The 25,443-nt window shown below is 48.7% G+C and overlaps 1 protein-coding gene across 2 annotated transcripts in view; it reads right to left on the bottom strand.

Moving 5' to 3' along the window:
* GAB3 (GRB2 associated binding protein 3) overlaps positions 1-25,443 on the bottom strand; it is a 51,180-nt gene that overhangs the window by 10,120 nt on the left and 15,617 nt on the right. Inside the window, exons 2-5 of one of the 2 annotated variants that reach the window (XM_063416626.1) lie at positions 9,961-10,264; positions 4,785-4,986; positions 3,446-3,906; positions 948-1,003 (exon numbers count right to left, since the gene is read on the bottom strand). In XM_063416626.1, the coding sequence (XP_063272696.1) occupies positions 948-1,003; positions 3,446-3,906; positions 4,785-4,986; positions 9,961-10,264 (1,023 nt within the window). The remainder of the gene's footprint in view (positions 1-947; positions 1,004-3,445; positions 3,907-4,784; positions 4,987-9,960; positions 10,265-25,443) is intronic. The other variant, XM_063416627.1, reaches the window with a different exon arrangement.

Here is a 25,443-nt window from a genome sequence, read left to right as displayed (position 1 = left end):
TTCAGAGAGGCACAGCATGGAGAGACAAACACAGAGTTCAGGGGAGCGCTCCGGCTCTGGAACAGCTCCACAGGTCACTGCTGGAAACTAGGACCAAACTGATTGGTGGCTTTATTGCTTAAATCCTCCAACTTCTGCGAGGCTGCACTGGCCTCTCACAGCACTGATTCTGACCTATAAAATGAGGAAGGGTCCTGAATACAAAAAAAAGTCTGAAACAACACCTGACGAAGTAGACTTTGGCAAATGTGGAAACAGAGAGCAGACAGACCTACAACTCACTTCTGATCATTGGGAATTAGCATTAGAAAATCACTTCATGCAGCTTAGTGCTGGCTGAGTGGTGAGAGGGATTGTTTACACCCCTTGCAAGCTTTCAAAAAGGAGAAAAATCTAAGTTGCCCACCAGCAGCAAAGGATTTCCCAGAGAAGACAACATCCAGCAGCAGGCACAGGACTGGCTGTGTGATGTGAGGTGGTGCTGCTGGGAACTGTCTGCCAGAGGCTGAGGCAGGGAGCTGCGGACTGACAGAGCCTTCAGTCACTCTGAGAGCAGGCATTTCCCAATGTCCTAAAGAAGAGCTATCCCTACAAAGTGACAGGCTCCTTTAGACTCCTTTTTCAAGGAATAAGCCGTTTGCTCTGGTGCTCTTGGTCAAGTTTGATTCTTGAGGCTGCTGGCAATGTTTTTCATCTCAGACCCAGCTTCATCTGCTTTAAAACAGGGTGCTCAGGATCAAGGCCTCTCCCTCCCTCCCTCTTCTCTCAGAGGCTGCCTGAGGCCACAAAGCAGCCAGCACAGAAGTTGCCCAAAGCCAGGCACTTTTTCAATTTTTTAAATTCTTCTGCTGAACAGAGGAGAGGAATGATTGAATATCAGGATGTGAAATGATTCACTCTGAAGTTTATGTGCCAGTGTTTTAAATTTGTGCAAACAGAGTACTCACCAAATTCAAGCTAAGCCTCTTATCTCGACTTCTTAGGGAACTGCCTTCCATGTCTGCTGCAAGGAAAAAAAAGTGATTAAAACTGGGATAAGGCAGTGCAACCTTACAGAGATAATTCTGGAGTAAAACATATGGCTCTAAAATAATTGAAGTTTTATAAAGATTCCATAACTCCTAAATGAGGAAATACAATGACACTTAAGACCAGATCCAACTCAGCAGCACTTCAAGAGTGATTACATCTATTTTAAGTATGATGAAACCAAGGAACCTGCTCATGTATAATCCAGCTGAAACTTATGCTTCCTGTAACACAAGCAGTTGGGAAAAAGACTGGTGTGGGAGCAAGCAAGCAGGAATTTAAATGCAGCTCCTGCTCCAGTCATTCTCTGTTTTCGCATCTGTCAAACTGGGGAAATCATATGAAAAGGGGCTATTACAGATAATCTTATTTCTTGGATATTTATTTAGGAGCTTTTTAAGGTGCCAGGGAAGCAATTGTTATTGTACAGAAAGTGCTGTGTGGGGGAACTTAATGGTAGGAGAAAAATTCTTTGCTTTGTCATGCAGAAGTGCTGATGAAGTGGCTCAGGGTGATGGGGAATGAGCAGCCAGAGGAAATCACCAGTCTCTGTCCTTGTGCACTTGGGCCTCTGTCTTGGCATAGGTCAATATTGTTTTCCAAGCAAAAGCCAAAACCCCCTAAAATCCAGCATTCAGCATATAGAGGACAGGCTGTGGGAGATCTTACAACCACCATCCTTTTCTGAAGAGGGATTTTCTGTGCAGAAAATGGCTTTTCTATGGGTATGCCTTAAATCCCTGCAACCACGTTAATCCATTCCTCGCTCTCGTGGTGGAGATGTCAGTACTGCAGCTGGGGACATTGTGGTACCAGCAAAAAAAAGACTGAACAAGAGCAAAGCAATTCTGTTAGTGCAGGTCCATATTCAGGTAGGCACAGTCACTGTCCTGGGACAGCTGCATTTCTTTATTATGGCAAAAAGGCATTGAGGCACAAGGCTGTGGCAGATGCCAGGACACAGGTGCCTACAGCTCATCCTCCCTCATGGCACTTCCACCAGCTCATGCTGCTTTTGCCCTGGGTTGATTACATCTGTGCACCTTTTGCAGGTTGGCAAGGGCAAAAAAATAAGTTAATAACGTGAATGCACTCACTGGGGAAGCTGGTGAGGAACTGCTGCTTTCTCCCTGTTTATTTTTCTCATCTTTCTTGTTAAACTTGTTTTAATTCAGAGTTAAATCCTTCAAGTGGTTTCAGCTACACTCAGGGTAAGAAAAAGTGGCAGCACTTATTAATTCATTGCTGCCCCCATCAGGCAGAGACAACCCTGCAGCACAGCAGCACAATATGACATTTGGCCACTTAATCCTCTTAGAGACATTTTGGTGTAAATTGGGTTGGAGGATCATGAACCAGTTGCGTTGGAGCAGCACCTCTCAGGGAGCAACCAAATGTAGCTGATAATTAAGAACTGCAATTCCACTGATGGGTGTTTCTCCAGAAACCTTCCAAGAATTGTCTGTACACTGATAAACAGGCTGAGCAGAGATCTCCTTGCTTTCACTTCTGAGCTCTAAGAGCAAAATCTAACAGCCCCACACATTGTCTGGTCGTTCAAACTGCAGGAGTCTAAAGGATGCTTGCCCTTAAAAAAAGGTGTAGGTTACACCTTTTCTGCTCATCAAAAATGAAGGTTTTCACATCACTGCAATATACTTGATGATTTCAGCCAGGTACTCCAGCTGCCTCCCACGGTTCTGTGGCTCCGTGTAATAAAGCTTTCTCATACTGCACATGCTGGTTTTTGACACCGTGGTGTGGGGTTTGACTGCTGCTCTTGTTTGGTGTTTCAGGAGCAACGGGAAAAGCCAGCTCAGCTCAGAGCAGAGTGTGCTTTGCAGCCTTGCCTTGCTCTGTAGCAGCAGGTTTGCAGACTGCCCTGACAGAATGCAAGGACAGAGTGGGATTTGTCCAAGGACAGGCAGAGTCCCTGGTTCAACCAGGATTACATCCCATCCCCAGCGTCGCCCTGACTTCCTGGTCTTTACTCTAAGCTGTGAAAAGACACGCAGCTCTCACAGAACGGGCTGGGTGTAGCAAACAGCAGAGCTCCAGAGCCATTTCCCATGTGCCAGCCCACACCTGGACCTGTATGAACAGAGTTTGGCACTGCCCGACTCAGTGGCTGACTGCTCATTTTTGTTTTTCTGCTGAGGAGGGAGGGGGGAAATTAGAAAGGCATGAGACCCCTGAAGAGACCAGAGCAAAACTGCTGCCCATCTACCCACACACTGAGAGGCTTCTTCAGAGCAGGAGCCAAACTTAAGGGACAGGCCTGAACCCTGCTCACTGATTCATCTGAAAGCAGCATTTCGTGTAAGACTTCCCAGAGAGGAGGACAGAGAGGCACAACAGGATGTCAGAACCTCCCTGTGCACGCGGGCAGCTCCATCCCTCACACGGGTGCGCTCACCTTTCCAGTTCCTCACGTTGTCCAGGCTGGACAAGGAGATCCTCCTGGGCACCAGCGTGGCCTGTGCCCTGCAGAGGGCCGCGTGCCCGTTGTGCAGGGCCCCGCTGCCCAGCTCGTCCCCCCTCCTGTCCGAGAAGTGCGTGGGCTTGGGCGGGCGCGGCGGGGGCGTGTTGGACAGCACGTCCAGCGGCGTGACGCCCGCGGGCAGCGCCTGCTGGCCCTGCTCCCGCTGGAACGTCGGCGTCAGCGGCGTCCCCAGCAGCGGGGAGGAGGAGGAGAAGTCGCTGGATGGCCTGCTGAGGTCTGTGCTCCTGGACGCCAGGCCGGGATTCGCCGCCGCGGGGCCGGCGCTGGCCGGCTGCACGAGGTACAGGGAGGGCTGCGACTGCAGGGAGTCAACAAAAACATCGTCCGAGGAGGTCTGCTCCAGAGATCTGTCTGAGTTGGACCAGCTGTCACACCTGCAAGGAGAGGAGGGCAGGAGCTGAGCTTTCCTTTTCTGCTGCTGCAAGAACACAGCAAACAAAAATCCCGACCACACAGCTCGGGACAAGACCTGTGCCTTCCCTCTGAGCTGGACTGGAGGCTGGGACACTTTCTGGAGCACCCTGGGCACCAGCAGGTGTCTGGAGGGAGGCTGTGTGAGATCCTCAGCCACCCACCTTGGAAAGGACAGGACCAACACATGATGCTCAACCACTAATCTGTGCTCTGGAAAGCACCCTGTAAATTGGATTAGGCTGGTGGTCCCCTGGTGTGTTTGGGGGCCAGCCCTGAGGGGCAGGGCTCCCTGGGGCTGTGTGCCCCAGCTTCATGCCTGGACAGGCAGAGGGGGCTACAGCCTGGCACATCTGTTATATGAATGGCTGACTCCTAAGAATTAAATTCTTTCTGTATCCATATTTCTAAGATGAAAGACCTTGACAGAGAGTGGTGAATTTATAACTTACAGAAACGATAATCTAGGGTGTAGTGCTGTGAGCCATCCAGTGCAAGAAATGTTACTAAAGTTGTAAACAGAAGTCAGAAAGTTGTGTGCAGTAAAAACGTAAAGCAATTGAGAGTATTTCCTAGACTTCTTAGTGATGCTCCATCATCTGATTTTGTGCACAACTGCAGAAGGTATACCTGCTGCCTAGCCCTGCACATCCTCGTATCTATTGAGAATTTACCATGATGTCCTGGAAAGGAACAACGGGATTCCCAGGCTGGAATGAGGGATTCACTGGCTTGTCTTTCACACAGACTGTAGCCCGAGCCTGACGTCTAAAATTGGACCCCTGGCAGACCGCAGAGCCCACGGCGGTGTCGGCTGGGCTGTGGCAGCTCCTGGGCTCACCTGGTGTGGCTGAGCTTGCCCGACTCGCAGTTGGCCAGGAAGAGGTAGTCGGGGAGGAACACGGCCTCGGCCTCGCTGCGCGTCTCCTCGGCGGCGGCGGGCTCCTCGCCCAGCGCGGGCTCGGCCAGGCGGGCGCCGTGCGGGAGCGCGGCCGGGGACGGCTGAGGGGACGACGTGGTGTGGGACAGGCTCTCCACAGAACCTGCAATGGCAGCGGATGGCCGGAATCACGGACAGCCCAGGCTCACCTGGCTGTCACCACCTTGCTTTGGCACCAGGCGTGTTTTAGTGAGCCAAGGCAAGCTCTGGTTCTGGAGCCTGATTTTGCTCCCCCTGCCCAGGACAGCCAAGTCCTCCAGGCTGCAGAAGTGCAGACCCCTTGCTCTGGGTCCCCCTCTCCTGAGGCAGCAGCCAGCAACGAAGAACACACTCCACTGAAGAAAGGGCTGAGGCACAGCTGCCTGTTTTATCAAGTAATTTTTTTAGTATCTAATGCAAATAATTAATTATTCATCTCCAGCACTTCAAATTAATGGTGACAAGGAAAGGGATTGATTTTTTGCCTCTTTCTAGATCTCAGTAGACAAAAATTCAAAGTGCAGCAAGATGGCAGATTTCTCTGATGCTGATATCCAGACCAGATGGAAATGCTGGGAGCCAGCCCCTGACCGGCTGCATGTGTCCTGTGGCCAAATCCTGCACTGTGATGAGGTCCTGACACCCTCCAGCAGCTCCAATCTTGTCCCAACCTCAACAGAGCCACCAGCCTTGGCACTGTACCAGGCTGCTGTAGTCACTTCTCAACCCTGGGAGGTGCTGGGTACAAGCAGACAGGAGGGGTGGAGACGCTGCCAGGACTCGAGTGGTGAGACAGCAACACCACCAAACACAGCCCAAACCCTCTCAGGCACACGGTGCAGCTCTTGGGGCCATCCTGTACGGGGCCAGGAGTTTGGCTGGAGGATCCTTGCGGGTCCCTCCAAACTGAGGATGGTCTGTGATTCTGCTGATCTAGGGTGCCACAGCAGGCTTCAGCCCTCATCTTTCTGATAGCAGCAGGAGAATGAAACAGCTGATTTTCCCTCCCTGTGCTATCCTACATCTCATCCCTTCCAACCTGCACTTTCCTTCCCTGCACCATCCTCCATCTCATCCCTTCCAGCCTGGGAGGGAGCTGCCTCTTTCCTTCCCCTCTACCAGCACTGACTCCCTCCTGCTTCCTCCAATTAGCTCCAGAGGTCTGGGCAGAGGTGGGCCTCAGGTCAGCAAAGCATAGAAGAACATGCTTAAATTCAAGCAAAGGATTTACTTTGATTTTGAGCAGGTGCTTATAGCAGCAGGGTTTCATTGGTGATCATCTGGAAGGAATGGCTTTTATTGGGTTTCACATTGGCAAAGCAGAGCTGAGGGCTGCAGCCTTCCCATCTGAAAAATAACTTTTGTTCATTGTGCTGGCTCAGACAGCAACTCTGCTTTTAAATCTTGGACTCTGAGAGCTGTCTTGCAAGCTGACAATGATCAAATATACACTGGGCTAACTCCCTAGGGATCTCAGAAAAGCATGTTCACTTCACCATCTGACTACATTTTAAAAAAAACCAACAAACCAACAGCTAAAACTGCCACAATGCATAAGAAAGAAATTAATGACATTCTGGGTAATTAACACAGAGAACGAACAGGCCTGAACTCCATCTGGTACTCACAGGGTTTAGCCCTGGATTATCCCATCAGGAAAGGCTGCGAGCTGCAGACCACATGGCAACAGTTGGGAGCAGGAGGGAGGGATGGGGACAGCACAGAGCTGCCCTTTTCTGACCTTCAGGGGCTCAGGGACCTGCAGCCAGCTCCTCACAGGCTGCTCCTGTCCCTGCCAGCTCTGCTGGTGACCAAACCGTGTGCACTAAAACCACCACGGCAGCAGCTGGGCAGAATAAATTATGCATGGCTACTTTCAGCAGTGAGAAGGCAGAGAGCAGGTTTGGTGCCTGCCATCCCCTTTGCCAGAGAGCCAGCAGGAGCCTTCAGCCAAAATAACTGCTTTGGTGGGCACTAACACTAAACATTTCTGCCCTGCAGTTATGGAGAGAGTCACCACAGAGGCTGCACAGCATCTTCCACAGTGACTCCTCTCAATGAAGGACACTGCTTGCAGAAACAAAAGGCTTTTCCCTCCTGCCACACAGCCCAGCCCCTCCCCAAGAATTGTTCTGGTGCAACAGCAGTGCAGGGACACGGTGGAACGGGGTGATCTCACATCCAGCACCCCAAGGCTGCACTGGCACACCACGGAGGAGAAATAATAACAGTACGGTTTCCTAATGAAACTGGTGAAACAAACTCCCCACCAGTCCCTCCAGTGAAAAGCTGTTAGGTTGGATTGTGTCAATCAGTCCTGGCTGATTGCAGCTCGCACAATGGATGAACTGTGCCCCTGATGCCCCACAGCCACTTCATGTCATCCCCTCACCCCCTGCCCCAGACACTCGGGCCAAGCATCCTCCCAGTGCCCTCCATGGGCTGGGGAATGATGGCTCTGCTGGGAGATTTCACCAAAGACAGAAGCAGGATTTTGCTTGGATAGGGCAGGAACACCAGGAGCAAGGCCTCTTCCTCTCTGCCCCAGCTGAGTCCCCAGAGGTGCCAGCTCCCCTGTCATTTCCAGCAGCACTTTCTTGTGGCAGCAGTGTGTGAGTGCTGCTGGCAGCTCCTTCCTGACCGCCCTCCCAGGTGCTTCCTGACATGTGCCTGGAGCTGCCGTGTCATCTTTGCCTCTCAGCTGTCCCCTCCTGTTGATACAGAGCTGTGCTCAACGCCTTTCAGAGGACCTGGCTGTCCATCCAGCTTCTCTGCTGCTGGAGGGGACAAACTGGGAACAACAGGACAGGGCTTAAAGCTGAGTCACTGCATAAACTTTGGGCACTAAGCAGAGAAAGCAGCAGATTGTGTTTTGGCCTCAGTCACAGCAAATTTTCAGCGATGCACAGATTAAGAGTGATGTGACTCACAGCAGGGACAAGTATTTTTTTAAAACAGCAGCATTCGAGTTAAAAAAGCAGGTGGCATTTAACAGGGCTTTTCTCTTGTAATGTTAATTTTTAAGGGTAATTTGTTTAAACCTACAGGCTCTTGGAGAATTTAGGAGATCCTGAAAAGCTGAAACAATTAGCGACTGTTTGAAATGTGATGTGCAGCTTGTGGAGCTGTGCAGATTTAAATCAGAGATCTGGATGTGCCTGGCAGCCTGACCTGGATACACCCCAGACCTGAGCTCACTGGCAGGAGCTGCAGGATAAATAGAAGCTCTTAGGAGCTATTTGGCATTAGAGGCACAGTGAGATGTCTGCAGGCTTAGCTCACACCATCCTTGATGAGGGCTGCAGGTTCAGGTGCCAGACTTTCTACCGAACCAAGGCAAATGCTCAGCACTGCTGAACTTCCTAGGGAGTAATATCTGCCTTGGAAAGCAGAGTGTCAGCTTTCCCTGCTGCAAGAGTTGGCATTTCTCACCATCAGTGCCCACACTGGCAATCTTAGCACCGTGTGATACTCTGAGTGTTGTCCATGTGCAAGTCTTACAGGCAATAGTGCAAAAACTGCACCAGCAAACAGAGCAGGCATTTCCCAGTATGAATGCATCTGTCTGGACAGCCACTGCCTTAATTCCCCTGCCACAGATCACACCCCATGGACATCCTCAGTGCCAGGAGAAGGCTGCCTACACACTGAGACAAAAATTATTTTTCTCTTTTCTCTTTTGCATGCAAGGGTTTACCTTAATTTCAGCGTAATTGGTAAAACTGTATCTAAAATAATCCTGCACCAGAAATAACAATCCAAGAGCAACAACTCAGCATCAACAAGGGCAGAATAGGAGGAAGGTGGTTACTGAATATCTCTAATTCCACCCAAACTCCAAAGCCCAGCAGACTCCTACCAGCCCTGCTTTGAAATTTGCATTCATGGGCAGCTTGTACTGACACATGATCTGTCAGCAAGTTTTCATGGTGGTTTCTGAAGTGAATGGGAAAAGAACAGACATCACATTTGTAACAGGACCACTGCAGTGCTCCTGCCACTCCCATTTCCCTCAGAAGACACTGAACATGCCAGGAACCATCAGAAATTAGAATAAAACCTTTCTCATATCCTCTTGGTTCCTGTCAAGTTCCTTGGTAGTTCTGTGGCCATGCAGCACTTGCAGACACCAGCAGCACTCTGAGTGCAGCAGCACAGAGGCCATGGAAGGACAAACTGCCTGGCCACACGACCATACCCCAAACACATCACTGCCCTAGGGCTCCTGTCCCTCCAGGCCCCCCTTTTCTACTCCTGCACTGCCTTTTCTCACATTGAAAGGCTTCATTCTGACTCACTTCCTCTGAAATTCTCAGATTGCTGCTGTATCTGCCCCTTGGAATTGTCAAGGGAGAGACAGATTGCTGTTATCTGAGCCCGACTGTCTCATTTGAAAGGTAAGTTAATGATGGTACAGGTCCCCACTTTAATTACTGGCTACATCCATCTCGGAGTGGTTAATTCTTGGCAGCTTTTCAAGAAATTCACTCTGCTGAGTATATACAGGTGTAGGGCCTGGCAGAAGAGCTGCCTTTATGCTTCACTGGCAGGACCATCTCTTGAGTCTATACACACACTTCTAACACTCCTGTCCTCTGCCTTTTCTTTATTTTCTCTTTTTAACAGACTAAGGCAGCTTAGTGTTTCTGTCATTGATTTATGTACACACATACACACCCAAGTCTGTGCACATTCCACATCCAGCAGAGCCTGAGAAAATGGGAGTTTTGCAGGATGCTTTCCTGGAGCAGGTGTCTTACATTAAGCCAAACTAAATAAATACAGGACATGTAATGAAATAAACGGCCCCAGAAGATAACACACAGTCAGCTTTTCACATAAACAGCACCTTTCCTTATGAAGTACCTGCAGTTTGCTCTAGCAGGAATTGATCTGAGTGAGCCCAAGCAGCCAGTGAGTGTTCCCACCCAGCAGCAGTGAGTCCCTGAGAAGGTTCAGGGCAGGGTTCAGCAGTATCTCAGTGCTGTGTGGAGCTGCAGGAACCTCTTCCACCAGCCCAGCTCAGCCTGGCAGTGAGCCCCACGCCTCCTGCCCCCCCTGGGCATCCCCCCAGCCTCCCGGACCAGCGCCATCCTACCTGTGCCATCCTCCAGGTGTCCAAAGTTACAGATCTGGCTGATGTTGTGCACCCACACCTGCATCTCCTCCTCGGTCTTGGCCACCAGGTAGAAGGTGCGGTAGGTGGTCCTGACGATGAAGACGAAGTTGTTCTGGAACTCCTTGCGGATGAAGCTGGGCCCCGAGTGCCTGAGCACCTCGCACTCGTTGAGGTCGATGGTGCGGATGGGTTTCCTGGCGTGGCTGCTCCTGTAGTACTCCAGCACGTCGGGGTTGCCGCTCATGCGGCCCCTGCGCAGCACGAACCAGCGCTTGCGCCACGCCTGCGGGGACACACGGCGTGAGGGGACACCCCTGGCAGCCACCCACCCACCACAGAGCCACCAGGGCGTGCAGAGACCCTGCCTCGGGCTGCAGTATAGAACCAAAAGCATGTGGTCTATTCCCAGTCTGTTGAAACCCGTTGAAGAGGTGTTTTTTCTTTGTCTCATAACTCCTGCGGAGAGGAGGAGGGTGCCTCTCTTTAAACGGGCCAGCTGTTAAACCAGTTTATAGTTTTTTTGATAAGCTGGCCAAATTGTGATTTTTATTTGATGCACTTGCTATCGGCTTGCATTGGAGATTGGTTGTCCCTGGGAGGTCAAGATGAATATTCTCCCTTCCCTGACCCTGCCAACATGATGCAATCAGAATGATCCAATGCATCGCCACCTCACCCACAGAAGAGGGAACACATTTTTCTTTGTAAAATTGAAATACCGAGAATTGCACATACCTGGAAACGAGTGCCCGGGCAAAGCCCAGGGCTCCAGACACCCTGTGCAGCTTCCCCCCTATGGCTTTCAGTGCTATTACAAAGCTGTTAATGAGCTGCCAATTACTTCAGAAAGCCCAGAACAAACCCTAAGGGAGTTGTTGGCTAAAAATGAAAACTTCAGCATCTTACAAAAGGACAATTATTTACACTTTAGGTTGGCACTGCCAGCCTAAAGCAAACCTGGCGAACACAGATGTTTTCTGACCCTTGTGACTGAAGATATGGGTCCCATACAGGCTTAAATGAACTCCTGGCAGCATCAGATGCAGCATCACTCTATAAAGCTACATGCCTGTTTCTAGGCACAAAATTATATACTTCCCCTTTTTTTATTTTTTCCCAGCAGCTGTTTTTATTCATCAACAGTATAAGCACCTCTGTGTTGATTATAGCTGTCACCAACACCTACTCTGAGGGCCAGAAGAAATCAATCCTGATCTCTGTCCCACAGAGAAAAGCCAAAATCAGGCATTAGGACCTTCGCCCTTGCCAAACTCCATAAAGACTGTTGGATATGTCATGCCCAAAGCAGCCAGGCCAGGGAGCAGCCAAAGCTGAGGCTGCAGCTGTGATGGGAGCCTGGGAAAGTGCCCAGGGCCCTCCAGGAACTGCACAGACACCGGCTGCTCTACCTGCCCTCACCTCAGTCAAAGTTCATTGGCAGAAACACCTCAAGAACCACCACCACAACCTCCCTGCCTGAATTTACCCAAGAACTCTGCAGAAGGACTTCGTCACAACTGTCTAAATCTGGGTAGCTTGTGTTTGAGTTAAAAATCACGCTTATTTTGCATCCAGGCTATTACATCCAAATTATTACATTTATTTGGGGGCCTCCTGAAATTATTATTTTCTTGATGAATTAGGGATTGGATGATGTGGAAAATATGATTAGAAGTTTACATGTCCTCCAAAGCTTTGTGGGCACTAGAGAGAAGGCTGTATCAGAGAAACACAACTACCATCAGACAAGAGCCAACATCAATCTAGAACAATTTCCATCTGTCCTTAAGTGAAACAGTTCGATGCCAAAAGAAAGAAAAAATTAGCAGCAGCATTGGTTGGCCGCCAGCACATTCCTTTGTGTAACACAAGCTATCAGTGTTTTCGTCTTGCTCCTGAATTTTTGACTTTGGGAATTCCAGAGTCACATCTGAAAGAAAGAGGAACAGCTCAGTTTCCACTTCAGCAGGGTTTCTAAGAAAGAGATTGCTCCTTCCACAATCTGATGTGTCTGCTTCTGCAGAATGAGTGGTGTGAGGTTTGGAGGGCTGCTCCTACATGTGAGCACTTGATTTACCCCAGCACTGTCAGACAAAACAAACCACCCCAACCCAGTCTGAGCTGGCAAACAGCTGGCAAGTGAGCAAGGCAGAATGAAAGCTGAAAAGGCTTCAAGGGCCTTCATCACTTACCTTCTGCCTGAGGACCATGTTCTCATTTGTTTGTACAACATATCCAGTATCTGAGAGCTAAATAATTTATTAGAGGACGTACAAAGCTCAGTGAGGTAATTTGGCCTGAAATGTAATTTGCCCTGTGGGTTTTGATTTTTTTTTCTAGTTTTAACAACAAAACACAGAACAACCAACAAACCAGCAAACGTGAAATTCTTGACCAGCTGTATTAATGCTCACAACTCCCCCATGAGGATAATCTTCATTTTACAGAATGAAGCAAAGGGATGGCAGGGGAAGCAGAGGGAGGGGTGGCTGTGTGCTGGTTCCTTGCCTGCCTGGTGGCCTTGCAGCCCTTTGGAGGCCCAGAGAAGAGTTTGAGTGCTCACTGATGGGGGTGGCTGCAAAACACTTGACTATTTGGGATTGCTCTCATCCCACAAAATCTCTTAGAGAAGGGAAAGCAGCAAATCCCACCAGAGAAGGGTTTGGCACGGCTTCTCTCCCAGGGCTGGTGGAGGGCTGAGCAGTGCACACTGCTCCTCCTGCCACTCACTGTGGGCCCACAGCTTCAGCCACCACCCTGGGGCAAGAGAACAAGCAGAGCTGCAGGGTGACAGCTCCATGGCAGTGCCAGCACTAGAGACAAGTTTTCACATCTTGTCATTTTTTAAAGAACAGTTTTTAAACATATTCCTGTGGAAAAAAAGAAGCGAAGCGGAACTTCATAGCGTTTCCTATAAAAAGCTCAAAAGAGGAAGTTAAAATTCATTTGTAGTCAGGTTTGTAAGCAGCTGATTCTGAGCCCGCTAAGACCATGTATGTGAACAGAGGTTCCCTCTGCCTGCACAGAGGTGCTGGGGCTGCACAGATTCCTCCTCCCCTGCAGGAGGAATCTGTGCAGGAGGCAGGAGCAGCTCCCAGCAAACATCCTGGTGTTCCAGTTTGTCCCTGTGGAGCACTCAGGGAGCAGATGAGCTCACTGCCCATCACTCTCTGGTTTAATGCTTCTCTTGGATTTTGTCTCCCTTATTTTCCACTCAGCTCTCACAAATGTCTTCAGCAGTGAGAGGCTGAAGCTCATGGTTTATGACTGGGAAAGAAAAATCAATATATACGCAATTTCAGAGAGGCATACTCCTCCCTTAGGCCCTTCTTCTGCCTTCACAGGCATGTAACTCTATTTGATCTAGAGAACAGAATAAGATATTTTTTGCAGCAATTTTTCTCCCTTTGCTTGGGTGCCTGGAAGTTGAGGGGCAATCTCTGTTGTGCTGGAAAGGAACTCGCTCTCCCCTTCCCTGCCTGTTCATGCCCACTGCACCTCTGCCTCCTCAAGGCTGGGCTCATCTCTGGTGGGAAGAAGCCCTGAGCTAGGCAGTGTCTCCACACAAACCCACTTTCCACTGGCACAAACGGTCTGGCTGACCCTCTGCAAAGGGAGTCACACAGGGAGTCAGGACAGCCCAGCAATGGGGCTCCATCTGCCGCCTTCTGTGGTGGTTTCACAGTGACTCAAAGTGAGCCTTGTTTCAAGGGAGTCAGCGTGAGCCCTCGGAGGAGACGTGACGGGTGTGCAAGGGGAAACACCTCCTTCCTTTCAAGGTGACACAGCTACGTTCATTGACTAAAAACACCAGCCAGAAAATTTCCTGCACTTTAAGTGCAACGAGAGCTTTGTAATAAAGCACCTCAGAGGACATCCTGTAGAAGCAGAGAGGTGTCCTTTGTTTCTGTTTCTTTACATGAAGGAATCTGTGGTTTGTGAAGAAAAGATGACACACATTTAAAAACCAGAAGAAAAAAATCCCCCAGTCCTACGTTGCCTGCTAACCTCCACACACTCCCATTGCCTGCTCTGCATCCTAATCCATAATATTTGTGGTGCTTCACATGAACAAACATCTGCTTCTGCTTGAGTCACTGCTATTTAATAAACATGAAGAGTCTCTGTTACTCTGATGGGTTTGTTCGGGCATGGATGGTCAAAGTAAAGCCAAAAACCTGAGAATTGTAAGTTCTTAAAATACTTGCAGAAAACAAAGAAAACAAGTTCTGAAGGTAAAATCAATAATGAAACCACTTCGTTTTGGGGAGGGAGAAAGGAGCCCGACATTTGGATGAAGAAATATCATTTCACTCATGTGAGCAGTAAAGAACTGTGCTCCTCACAGTCACTCTGATCAGAGGGTTCCCCTGAGGACACTGGCAAGGTGCCACAGCATCCCTCCACTCCTCCAGGACAGTTTTCCTCCCCAGGTGCAGGCACTGTGAACAGCAGTTCCTTTAAGCTGCCCCTCAAACCACACCTTCCGACTGCTGCTACGATCCTGCAAGCATTTCAGCCCCCTGACAGTGAAGACTTACAGGCAGGACTCTTCACATGAGGATGTTTACAGCCTCGCCCGCTAGCCAAGAGTTTTAGTTCCATTTTTCCTCACAGCACGTTTACGTGCAGCATTTAAAATGACATTGTTATCATCCTGAATGCAGTTTAACTTTCTGGAGTGCTTTTTTCCACCTTTGAATCCTGAAGCACTTGATAACTGGCACATCACACATCACGGTTACAGCCTTCCCTATGTTGTGATTGTTCACCTGCCCCAGGACACACCTGCCTCTGCAGTTACCTGTGCTCCTGACAATCCTGCTTCACACACAGGGATGCACTCTGGAAACTCTTAAGATCCCCCTGACTTGTTCACAATAAATTCTTTAATACTAACTTCAGTAATAAGGTATAATCTTGAATATAGGTAAATTTTGATTTCTAAGAATGGCTTTAACCCCAAAGTCTTGCACAATCTTAAATGATTTTTGGAAGACTCTGCATGGATCTTTGAAATCTTAATGAAAAATAGGTTTCTCCCAGGTTGTTTAAGAAATAAGAGTTCTGAAATACAAATGCCGGATATAAACATCTGCTGAATAACTGAATCTAGCTTAAGTCACAGGAGTCTTCAGTCAGTTTTGGAAACAACTATAGGAAAATGTATATACCAAAAGGACTGAAGTTTGGACAAATTTTGAGCAAATTTGCTAAACTAATAGCTTTTATGGAAGGACTCCAAACCTGCTTTGCCAAGGAAAGGAGTAGGGGCTCATCCCCTTTCTTGTCACTTGCAAGCACGATGTGAATACAGATGTGCAAAGCAGTTAAAGGCTCGAAAAAACTGCGCCCTGCCTCGGGCTATCTGGAGTCCCTCTCCCTCTGTTTTACTTGGAACTGGCAGTTTTCTCAGTATTCTTTACACAAACAGAGCAAATTTTGCTGTTTCACCTTGTTAACTGAACATGTGGTGTGAGGTCAGCAACAGTCGCCAGCCTATCTACAACTGTCTGTGCTCACATGATGCTGCAGCTCCAGCACAAACAGGAAATTGGGCAAAGTGACTCCTTTAGTAGGGGACCACAGCACCACTTTTTCTTTAAAACAAAAAAAAGTGTTCAGCAACACGCTGTCAGACCTGCTGAGGAAAAGCAGAGTAGCCAGCAGGAGCAGGATGAAGGCTGCAGAGAGTTTAGGCTGTGACACTTTTGCCTGATTATAAAGAGTGAGGTTGAGGAAATGCCCCCACGCTCAGTGTCCTGCTCAGCCGATCTGGGTGCACAAGGAGTGAGGAGCTGCATCCTCCACATCCCACCAGAAAATCTGTTTTACATCCTTATTGACTCCACGGCTGCACGCCGCAAAGGCTCTGACCTCTGCACTTCATTTCACTCCTAAAACTGCCTGGAGAAAGGAAGTGTGAGGGAGGCAGGCAGAACAACAGGGAGGAGGCACGCATGTGTGGGAGGACTTGCTGTGGAGAACAGGTCACTTGTGCTGAAAATAAAAATCAACCTTTCTGCACATAGGGACAAAGATAGAAAGAAAAATAGGAATGGGTCCAGTCTCACAGCAGCAGCTATGTAGGATCCAGATGAGCTCTGTTTTTAGGCATGTGGAGGGGGGCACTGATTTAATTGCGTGCTCCAAGGTACACAGAGTCAGAGATCTCCTCTGGGATCTGTGAACTGGCTTGACATCAGTCCCGTGGGAAGCACCCGGCCTTTGTGGTGACATTTCAACTCCACTGATGCAAATGGCAGAGCTCCCGTTTGCTCCGAGGGGGCCAGGTCCTCCTCTCGACAGGAAGCTTTGAGAAAGTCAGAGATTCCCAAAAATGGAAACATGACACGAAGAAATTATCTGAATAAAGAAAATCTGCCTCTGGACTTGGAGGAGCATTTCTACCAACCACATCAGGAGATGAACTCTCCCCTCACGGATCTAGCCTGGGTTCTGTGGGTTGCACTCAGGCTGCTCTCAAGCGATCCCTCCAGCCAAAGAGCAAACGTCTGCTGGTGACTTTGGGCATGGTGAAAGCCCCTGCTAGGGGGAAGGCAGGCTGCCCCCACAGCTCCCAGCCAGCCCAGCCCATCAGGGCAGGCTCTGTGCAGCACAAACACCCAGCTCTCACTGCAGCACGGCACCACGGTGGCTGCCAGGGCTCCTGCAGAGCAGAGAGTGCCTCTTGCCCTGGAGAGCAGTGCACCCACAAAACAAACGGGTTAGGCTGAAATAAAGGGAGTTTGGAAAGGTCTGTCCCCCTGCAGACTCCAAGTGGAAGCAGTGCTGTGTGACTCAGATGCTCAGCCAAAGGCAGTCATCACTGGCCACATTCCCTCGGTGAATATTTACACAAAACAAACCAGATTATAAACCAAGAGTTATTTGTCAGGCCTATTTAGTAAATATTGTAATTGCATTTAAGAGCACACCAAGTGTGTGGGCAAGGCACAAACCAAAGCAGAGGGTGGAATGTGCTGGATGAAGCCTCTGCAGGGTTACACACAAGGACTGATGTTTTTTAAAGGTGTATTTAGGTGGCCCGTGCTTCCTTTAAAGTGGGTTGAGTTGAACCTCAACAACCTCAGCTGAAGGTGCTCAATAGCTGGTTTTACACCCATTTGTTCATTTCAAAGTACGTTATTAGAAAACGCTATGGAATTTATCATTCTATTGTGATTGCAGTTGTGCAGTTTTCACCTGTCTGCTCATGAACTAAGTTGTGATGCTTCACCTTTAATTATTCTCTAGGCAGTGTTCCATCTCCTCAACTGGGTTTACTTCTTTAAAAGCTGTCTTGAGTTAGTCTCTGCTTTACACTTGGCAGGAGGCAGAGCTATTTCAATATTTTTAGACTTATTTTTTTGTTCTCCTTAGTTTGTGTAAAAGTGGTCATCACTCACATGGCTCATAATATACAGTACCCACTGCCTGTCATTTTTTATTTTAAAATACATAAATGTTAGGAAACATATAAACAAAGCTCCTTGTGCCAGATTTTCTTTTTTCTGTGTAAGAATTCTCTCTGAGTTGTCAGTACTTTCTCTGTTGCTGTTGGCCCCATGTGTCATCCAAGGAAAGAGGCTTCAGGATGAAGGGTTTGAAGGAGTAGCACCCTGTGAGCTCCCTTTCCTTTACATTTTAGGTGTTTCACAAAGTCAGCTGGTTAAAGTCAGCTCGAGTATCCAAACACTGCTTGTGTAAACTTCCCATGCTCAGGAGAGAACTCTGGGGAGGGAATGCTGCTGGGAAACTGCAGGAAAAAATCGCTTTTTTCCTCAGTGCTCTGCCTGTCACAAGGAGCATCGAGTCCAGCTCCTGGCCCTGCCAGCACCATCCCCAGGAGTCACACCCTGTGCCTGAGGGCATCATCCAAACATTTCCTGCACTCTGGCAGCCTTGGTGCTGTGATCACCTCCCTGGGGAGCCTGTTCCAGTGCCCAGCCACCCTCTGGGTGAGGAATTTTTTCCTGGTATCCAACCTAAACCTACCCTGCCACAGCTTCGTGGTGTTCTTGGTCCTCTTAACAGGAGACCAGTGTCTGCATCTCTTCTTCCCCTCATGGAGAAGCATCCTCATCATCAGCCCTTTATTTCTCTTCTCACCTCCTGAGGCCAGTCTCTCCCATTGCAAATCACGTGTAGGTTTAGCTTTTTCAGCCCCTGTTACTGCTGCAACTTTTGCGTGGATGTGGAGACGTGAGTGTGGCCAGGGCTGCTTTTGCTGTACAGCACTGCTACTGAAAAAACTCAGCGTGGCAAATAAGGTCCTAAGAGCATATGTAAAGTTTATCTTCATTTCCATGACTTCTCAAACTTCCCTTGCTGAACCCAATGATGAAATCACAACATGTTCAGAAATATTAAATCATTTCCTCAACATCTGAATATAACGGGCTGCAGGAGGAAAACAATTACTTCTGGCATGCTGCACACTTTTAACACTCTGAACTCTGGTATCCCAGCGTGTTTACAGGCTTGCACTCTGATCACAGCAGCACTGAAACAACCATGGACCGTGATTTATTTTACAGGAAATGCCCCAGACTTGCCAAACCCAGCTTTGCCTGAGGATTTCAGACCACACAGTGCACACCCAGGCAGCAGCTTCAGGATGCCCCAAACAGCCTCCCACTGCTGGGCAGCAGCACTGGTGCTCTCAGGAGTGGGGATTTCACACCCAGAAGGGTTCACTGCTGCAGCCTGATGGAGATGCAGCTTGCCAGAGGACGGGCCAGCTTTCCTGCTGGCAGGTGCCTTCTCTTTGGGCTTATGTTCAGCCAGTTGACAGGGATTTGTAATGCAGATCTTTTTTTGTGAGTACAGCAGGAGTAAAGCTCCCTGCCAAGCTCCACAAATAGTGGAACAGTTTGGGAGTAAAGACAGATTTCAGAAATGAAAGTTCAGCTTGATGTATTGGGAACAACGTGCAATTAACGTGCTCAGCAATGTCTTAATATGAGCAATGTGGGAGAAGGGTAATAGCTCCCCTTCTATCATTTTCCAACCTGTCAGCACACTGATCTATGAAACACCAAAATGCAGATTTTCAGTAATGTAAACTGCTAAACGTGGTTGAAGGCAGTGGTATCGTGCAGCCTATGTGGATCTACATCCTTTACAAACAGCAAAGCCATCAGGAGAGCGTGTGCTTGTGGGATGGTGAAATGGGATCAATGTTACTGTTACAAAAGTGAGCACAGTGAGCCAGCTGGGTTTTTCCACAGGCATTTTCAAAACTACAGCATTTATTTCTGCTTTTCTGCTACTTCTCCTCTATCTCTTCTCCTCCCTTCCCCATCCCATTTTTTTGTGGTTTCTACACTCCCAGCTACACCCAGAAGAGGAGGTCACCAGGGAGCAGTAAGGATGTGGATGCAGACTGTGACTGCATCGTTTGCTCTGTGCATGCTGCTGGCTGCCTCCTCCCGCCAGGGCTCCCTGGAAGCAGCCAGGGAAAGGCCCAGCAAGGAGGAGAAGGCACGGAGACCAGAGTGCTGCCTCTGCTGCTGGTCCTGGCTGAGGAGGGGAAGAACAGGGACAGGTGGGGTGTGCTTCAGGGAGAAGGGGCCTCCCCGTGCCCTGCTGGTGTCTGCAGGTGAAGAATGAGGGATCCTTCCCACCCGGGGTGGAGCAGCCCCATCCCATCCTGAATCATCGGCTGGCCATTGTGTGCATTGCTGTGAGGTGTCTCCTTCGCTAAAGCCAAGCACAAACGCCAGCAAAGCTGCAGCAGGGAAGAGGCCTTGCTGAAATGTGTGAGAGCAGGGAGGGATGGTGGCAGACAGTGCCTCCCATCCCTGCAGCACAGCGTCCAGAGCGGGGCACCTCTGGCTGCTACCAAAGAAGTGCAGAGAGCCCCAGAAACCTCCTGTTTTGCTGCTACACTGCAAGCAGAGGGCAAGAGCTAATCAGGACTTGTGCTAATTAAGCTGCCTAGTGCTGGGGGAGGATGGGGATGTGGCTGGATGCCAACAGCAATAGGGTAGGCGGGACCAGAGGGCTCCGCTGACTCCCAGGGCAAGTCTGCTTTGGAAACCTGGTCCTTGTGGGTTTTTTCTTCCCTCTCCTGGGGTTGCCTGTGGAATGAGGCAGCCTGTGAGGCCCTTTGGGGAGCTCACCCATGGGCAGGAGTTCCTGGTGCTGGCTGGCAGGAGGGCAGAGCTGTGGTGGCACGCTGGCCTCCCCTCCGCTCAGCCCTGCTGGGGCTGCTGCTGCTGGCAGAGCTACAGCCTCGTGTTTTTTGACCTTTTACTCTTCCAGAGATAGAAATGGGATTTGTCTGAGGCTTGGAATAACTTCCTGTGATTGTGCTGGAGAGGGCTAGTCTGGCGTGCTGGATAGCTGTGTCTGTCGGGCTGGCTGGGGAACGGAGAAAGCCTCTGCTCGTGACTGAGCTGAAGACAGATTTAAAGGAGCCCAAAGACACAGCTGTGCCTCAGAGAAAAATAACCTGAGAGCGCTGCCCATTGTCCCCAGCAGGACAGCTGGGCTGGGGCTGCTTCTGGGCTTGGGCATTAGCCATTACTGGAGAACCACAAACAAGCCCAAAGCAAATGGTGTCTGTGTTTTGAGAGCGATTCCTCAGATGGTGACTTATAAATCCTCCCTGCATCAGTGACGTGTGTGTGTCTGAATGTGTGGGGAAGGAGGTAATGGCCTGGAAATTGATCCTTGGGGATGATGAGAGCAGCCAAGAGCTGTGCAAGCCTCCCCCTCCTCCCCTGCCAGCGACACTGGGCAGGCACCGAGCTGAACCGAGGGCTGCTCTGCCTCTCCCGCATCTCTTGATGCCCCTCTGCATCTCTTTTGTTCCATTTAAATTGCCTTCCAGCAGCCCTTACAGGTGACACTGACAGGGAGAACTTCCTGCCCCACTGTGGAAGGTGTCACCCTTCAGCGAGCCCTCGCTGTCACTGTGTGACCCAGTTCGGGAGCAGGAAGCTGCGCTGCTGCATCATCACCTCACAGCCAGACCCACACCGAGCCCTGCACAGCAGGGGCAGGAGCTGGAAGCAGAAGTGTGAAGTTCACACTCGCTGGTTTTGCTAACTGAATCCCATGAAAAGTGATGTGAGATAAAGGTTTGTTTGAGCACAGAGCAAACAAACACTCTGCGTGGATCCTGAGGCTCCAGCACAGTTAGAAGAGTCCCCATCTCTCAGGTCCAAAAGATAACTTGTGAAATCCACCTGACAGAATCTCTCCTGTCAAAGGCTGTTTCCTGAGGGTACCAAAAAATGTCCAGGCTTTTATGACCAATGATTTGCCCCTCAAGTTTAGGTCCCGGTCCCAGAGAACGCTTAAGCACATGCTTCACAGCAAGCTCAGGAATAGTCTTTGACCTCATTTAAACTACAATTTAAGGAATTGAGCCTGCTTATTTTTTTGCCATTGTCCAAGTTTTCCCTGCCATTTTCACTGCTCAAAGTGTGAGCAGCACCTGGCAAGGCTAAAGGAGAATCCTGACTCCAACTAAGCAAAGTGCTCCTATTTAACCATCGTCTCCCTTCAGAGACAGGGAAGATTTTCTTTCAGAAAAATGCCATTTCACAGTATGTATTTAACACATACACACTGGTATGGTACGAAACTGAAGGGACACTTCCTCTTCTAAAGCAAAAGCCTTGCACCAAGAGTCAAGCAAGCACCATGCACGGACACGTGAATGAGAGGGACACGGAAATCTTCTCGGGTATTGAATTATTATCAAATAATTTTGATTTGCAAATGAGCCATACAAAGCCAGCAGCACCATTAACCTCTCTCTGTCTGGGAGCTGCATGGGAAGAAGTCTTCCCCTGGTTCAGCACAGAGAGTGAGGCAGGGTTTGGTCTGCAAGCCTTGCAATGGTCCCTGAAGTGTTTGGAAGTGGTGGAGTCACCATCCCTGGAGGTATTTGACACAAGTGTGGATGTGGTACTTGCAGACATGGTTTAGTGCTTGGCAGTGCTGGGTTGATTGGTTGGACTCCACGATTTTGAAGGTTTTTATCCAGCCTAAATGGTTCTGATAAGGGATCTTGGCGTGTGGGAGCTGGAGCTGTGTAAGTGGAAGAGCTGTTTGTGCTCTGAGTAAGGAAGTTTCAATCTGACCTGCAGTGTGTGTAAGGCTGCAGAGAGGAAGGGCTTTCTCTACTGCTGCACTCGGAGCAATCTCTCTTTTGTCTAAAGGCCACTGTGACTCACACGCAGCCATCAGACCATTAACACTTTTATTCCAACCAGTTATTTCTGGCTTTCGGCATCATAATACCTAAATGCCTTGAGTGCTTCCAGGGTAACTATAGTAATTACAAAAACAAACAACAGCAGCTCGACCCATGGGTCAGCTGAAGCCAAACTCTGAATCACACACTTTATTTTTTACCTATAGTTATGAGAAGGAATTTCAGCTGGACAACAGGGCAGCTCGTTTCCTAACACCTCGGGGATGCTCAGCACAGATGCTGTGAGTGCAGCCCATGCATGGGAGATGCAGGGGTGGGTGCTGCACAGCTGCCCTGAGCAACAGGCAGCCCCCAGAGAGAACTTCACCCACGCCTGGTGAACCCACTGGAGGCTGATGGATCTTTCTTCCCCTGGGTATTCACAATCCGTGTGTTTCAGAGAGCTCTGAAATCAGGAGAAAGGCTGCTCAAACTCCTTTACACCTCCAGCCCTCCCTATTCCTGCAGCCGTGGTCAGTCCACTCTCAGCTGTGTCAGTAACTGGAACTTGGTGTTGGAAGGGGTGGGGCCTTCTAGAAGAAGCCATCATCAGATTAGTCAGATTAATTACCTTGCATCTCAAAAATGTCACATTTTTAACTAAAACACATTTGCTTATGCAAGGCTGCACTGTGTTGCTGCTTCACCACAATGGGTTCTTCAGCTCCTCTCCCTCTCTAAAACAAGTCAAAATTTACTATTTTGTTTATTTAGGATATTGTAAGGACAGATGGCTCAGTAGCCAAACACTTCTCAAGAACATAACCCAAAAGCTAAAGTGCTTTTGAGAATGTGAATGTAAGAGTGAAGTGAATGTGAGAAACCCAGATCAATCACAAATAATGAGCAAATATATTATAGCAGATAATAAATATTTTAAAGATAGACCATGGTCATTGATCCTTGGGTTGTGCTTCTTTTTATTTTCTATAAAATCAGTTTTACTAAACTAGAGGGCCATGAGGTGTGTATTACCAGTAAATAAGAAAGATCAGAACACAATGGAACAAGACCTTTATGATTCACTAGTAAACCACGAGAAAGAAACCACCAGTCTGGAAGCACCAAACCTTCAGCAGAACAAGATGCAATAAAATGTGTAACAGGAGCAGCCAACTTGCAGACAGCTCCCAGTTCTCTAAAGATGTGTGCCTCATCTTAACTGAACAAGATCTAAATTAAATTCAATCCAGAATGTCAAGGTTGAAAAAAAAAATCAACCTAATACACTAAAGAGGAAAAGGAAAAATATAATTAAGTTTTTGTTTCTTCTTCTGGCTTTCAATAAAACACCCCAGTGCAAAATCCTGTCTACAGACATGAAGCCAGAGTTGCACAAAGGAGAGAAATTCTGTACTGCGTGGGCTGAGTTCATTCCTGCACACGATACCCCAAAAGGGTGGCCCCGAATGAGAAAAGAGATTTTCTTTGAAGGTGTTGTCCTTGTTGCCTGGGTGCTGTCCCCAGCAGCAGGGCAGGAACAGGACACAGAAAGGACATTGTAAACCCAGGGGTGCTGTCAGGAGCTCCCAGGGACGGGCTCCGTGGGACCTGTACATATCTCTGCTCTGGGTTAACTGATGTTTTGAATAACAAATCCTTTGAATTTCACAGGGAAAGACAAGGTTTACCTTGTGCCATTCCCCATGTCCTTGCTGGTTTCCAGGGCAGGAATACTGCAGGAGTTCCCTTCAAGGAGCAAACCAAGGCAGTAAAATCCCTTGCCCTGATCCCTCCTCCCAACAATGCAGAATATTGTTGAGTAAAAACGGAGTCATACTCACAGGCAGCAGATATAAAAGAGGCTTCTGAAAGCAGTGGTTGTACACAGAAAGCAGTAACTGCTTTCCTTTTTTTAGACTTCATGCTTATTTGTTTAAACCACTAAGAGACATTTGCATTTTACTCTATTCTGGTCAGACATGAAAAAATAACGTAGAGGTAAACGCAAGAGCAAGTAACACCTCCTGCTAACTTCCATGAAACACTTTAGTGAGGATCCATCACTCGATTTTACGTTTTTAAGGAAGCAAGGATTACGATCAAAAGTGACTTTATTAAGAGGTGGAAAGGAACAACAGAACCCCAACTATTATCTTTCCTTATTTTAAACCTCATCCCACACTTGACACAAATTTAGAACTGAATGCAGAATTACTCCTACTCTTCTCCTTCACTTTTGACTCCTTCTCCCCGTGTTTTTCAGCCAAGGAGATGGCGAATGTTCCCTGTGGGGCTCCAGTGCAGCCAGCAGCATGCAGGGTGTGTGCTGCAGGCTGCAGCCCCTGCACACTGGCCCAGAGCTGGTGGTTCAGGAGGTTTTAAAAAGGCTGAGAGAAATGGTAAAAGACAAGCATAAATGTGAGCTTGTGACCCTTTAGTGATTGATCTAGTCCTTCTGCAGATAGAATAGCCTTTTCTCAGCAGAAAATATATTTATTATTGCTTTGCAATGCCCAGGAAGAATCATATGGTGATGCTGTCCTGATGTTTGTGTTAAAAGTCATTGCAGAATCCCAGGGGCTGTTTTCCAGGGATATGCCAAGGGAAGTGCCCCTTCCATTCACAAAGACTCTGGTTTAGAGGGAGGACCACAGAGAGAGAAAATGGCATCACACAGGAAAATTAAGAATGGCATCCTGGCCTTAGAGAAAAAAGGGGAAAATTTCTTTTCTGCCTCCAGCAGGTTAAGAATATGCAGACACACACGAAGAGCCACTGTGTGTCCTGTGCATGGTAAAGATAATAAATGTGATGTCTCAAACCAGGGAAGTCTGCTGAAAAGCAATCTAACCCCAGAGAGCTGATGGGCTGACTGTAAGATACAGGGGAATACTGAAAAAGCTTCCTCAGAAGGCAAGGAAGATTTTGGTGACACTACTCCTTGCCCAGCAAACTGAATTTTCTTGGGGAAATTTCAAGGATTGCAACAGACAGAAAAGTTTCAGACAGTGGCCACTCTCTGATTTCACATTTGGTGGTTTCTGATGGGTATGGTCTGTGCCAAGCACAACCCAAAGAATTCTGCTCTGGCTTTGGCCCTCCCTGTGGTGCTGCCATCGCTGGTTTTGTGTGCAATCAGAGCAGAAGCTGGACATGAAGACCTGAGGAGAAACACAGGCAGCTCCAAAACTCACAGTATTGCTCAGCTGGGTTCCAGGAGATTTTCAAGAAAAGTCAACTTGACTGACTTTTCTGGGATTCCAGCGTGCTTCTTGTTTCAGATGAAACAGTGCTAGTGCCAGCAT

The sequence above is a fragment of the Prinia subflava genome, chromosome 20 (genome assembly GCF_021018805.1).
Source record: "Prinia subflava isolate CZ2003 ecotype Zambia chromosome 20, Cam_Psub_1.2, whole genome shotgun sequence".
Classification (NCBI taxonomy): Eukaryota; Metazoa; Chordata; class Aves; order Passeriformes; family Cisticolidae; genus Prinia; species Prinia subflava.
Note: the sequence above shows the minus strand (reverse complement) of the source record. Positions and strands in the feature narration are given on the sequence as shown.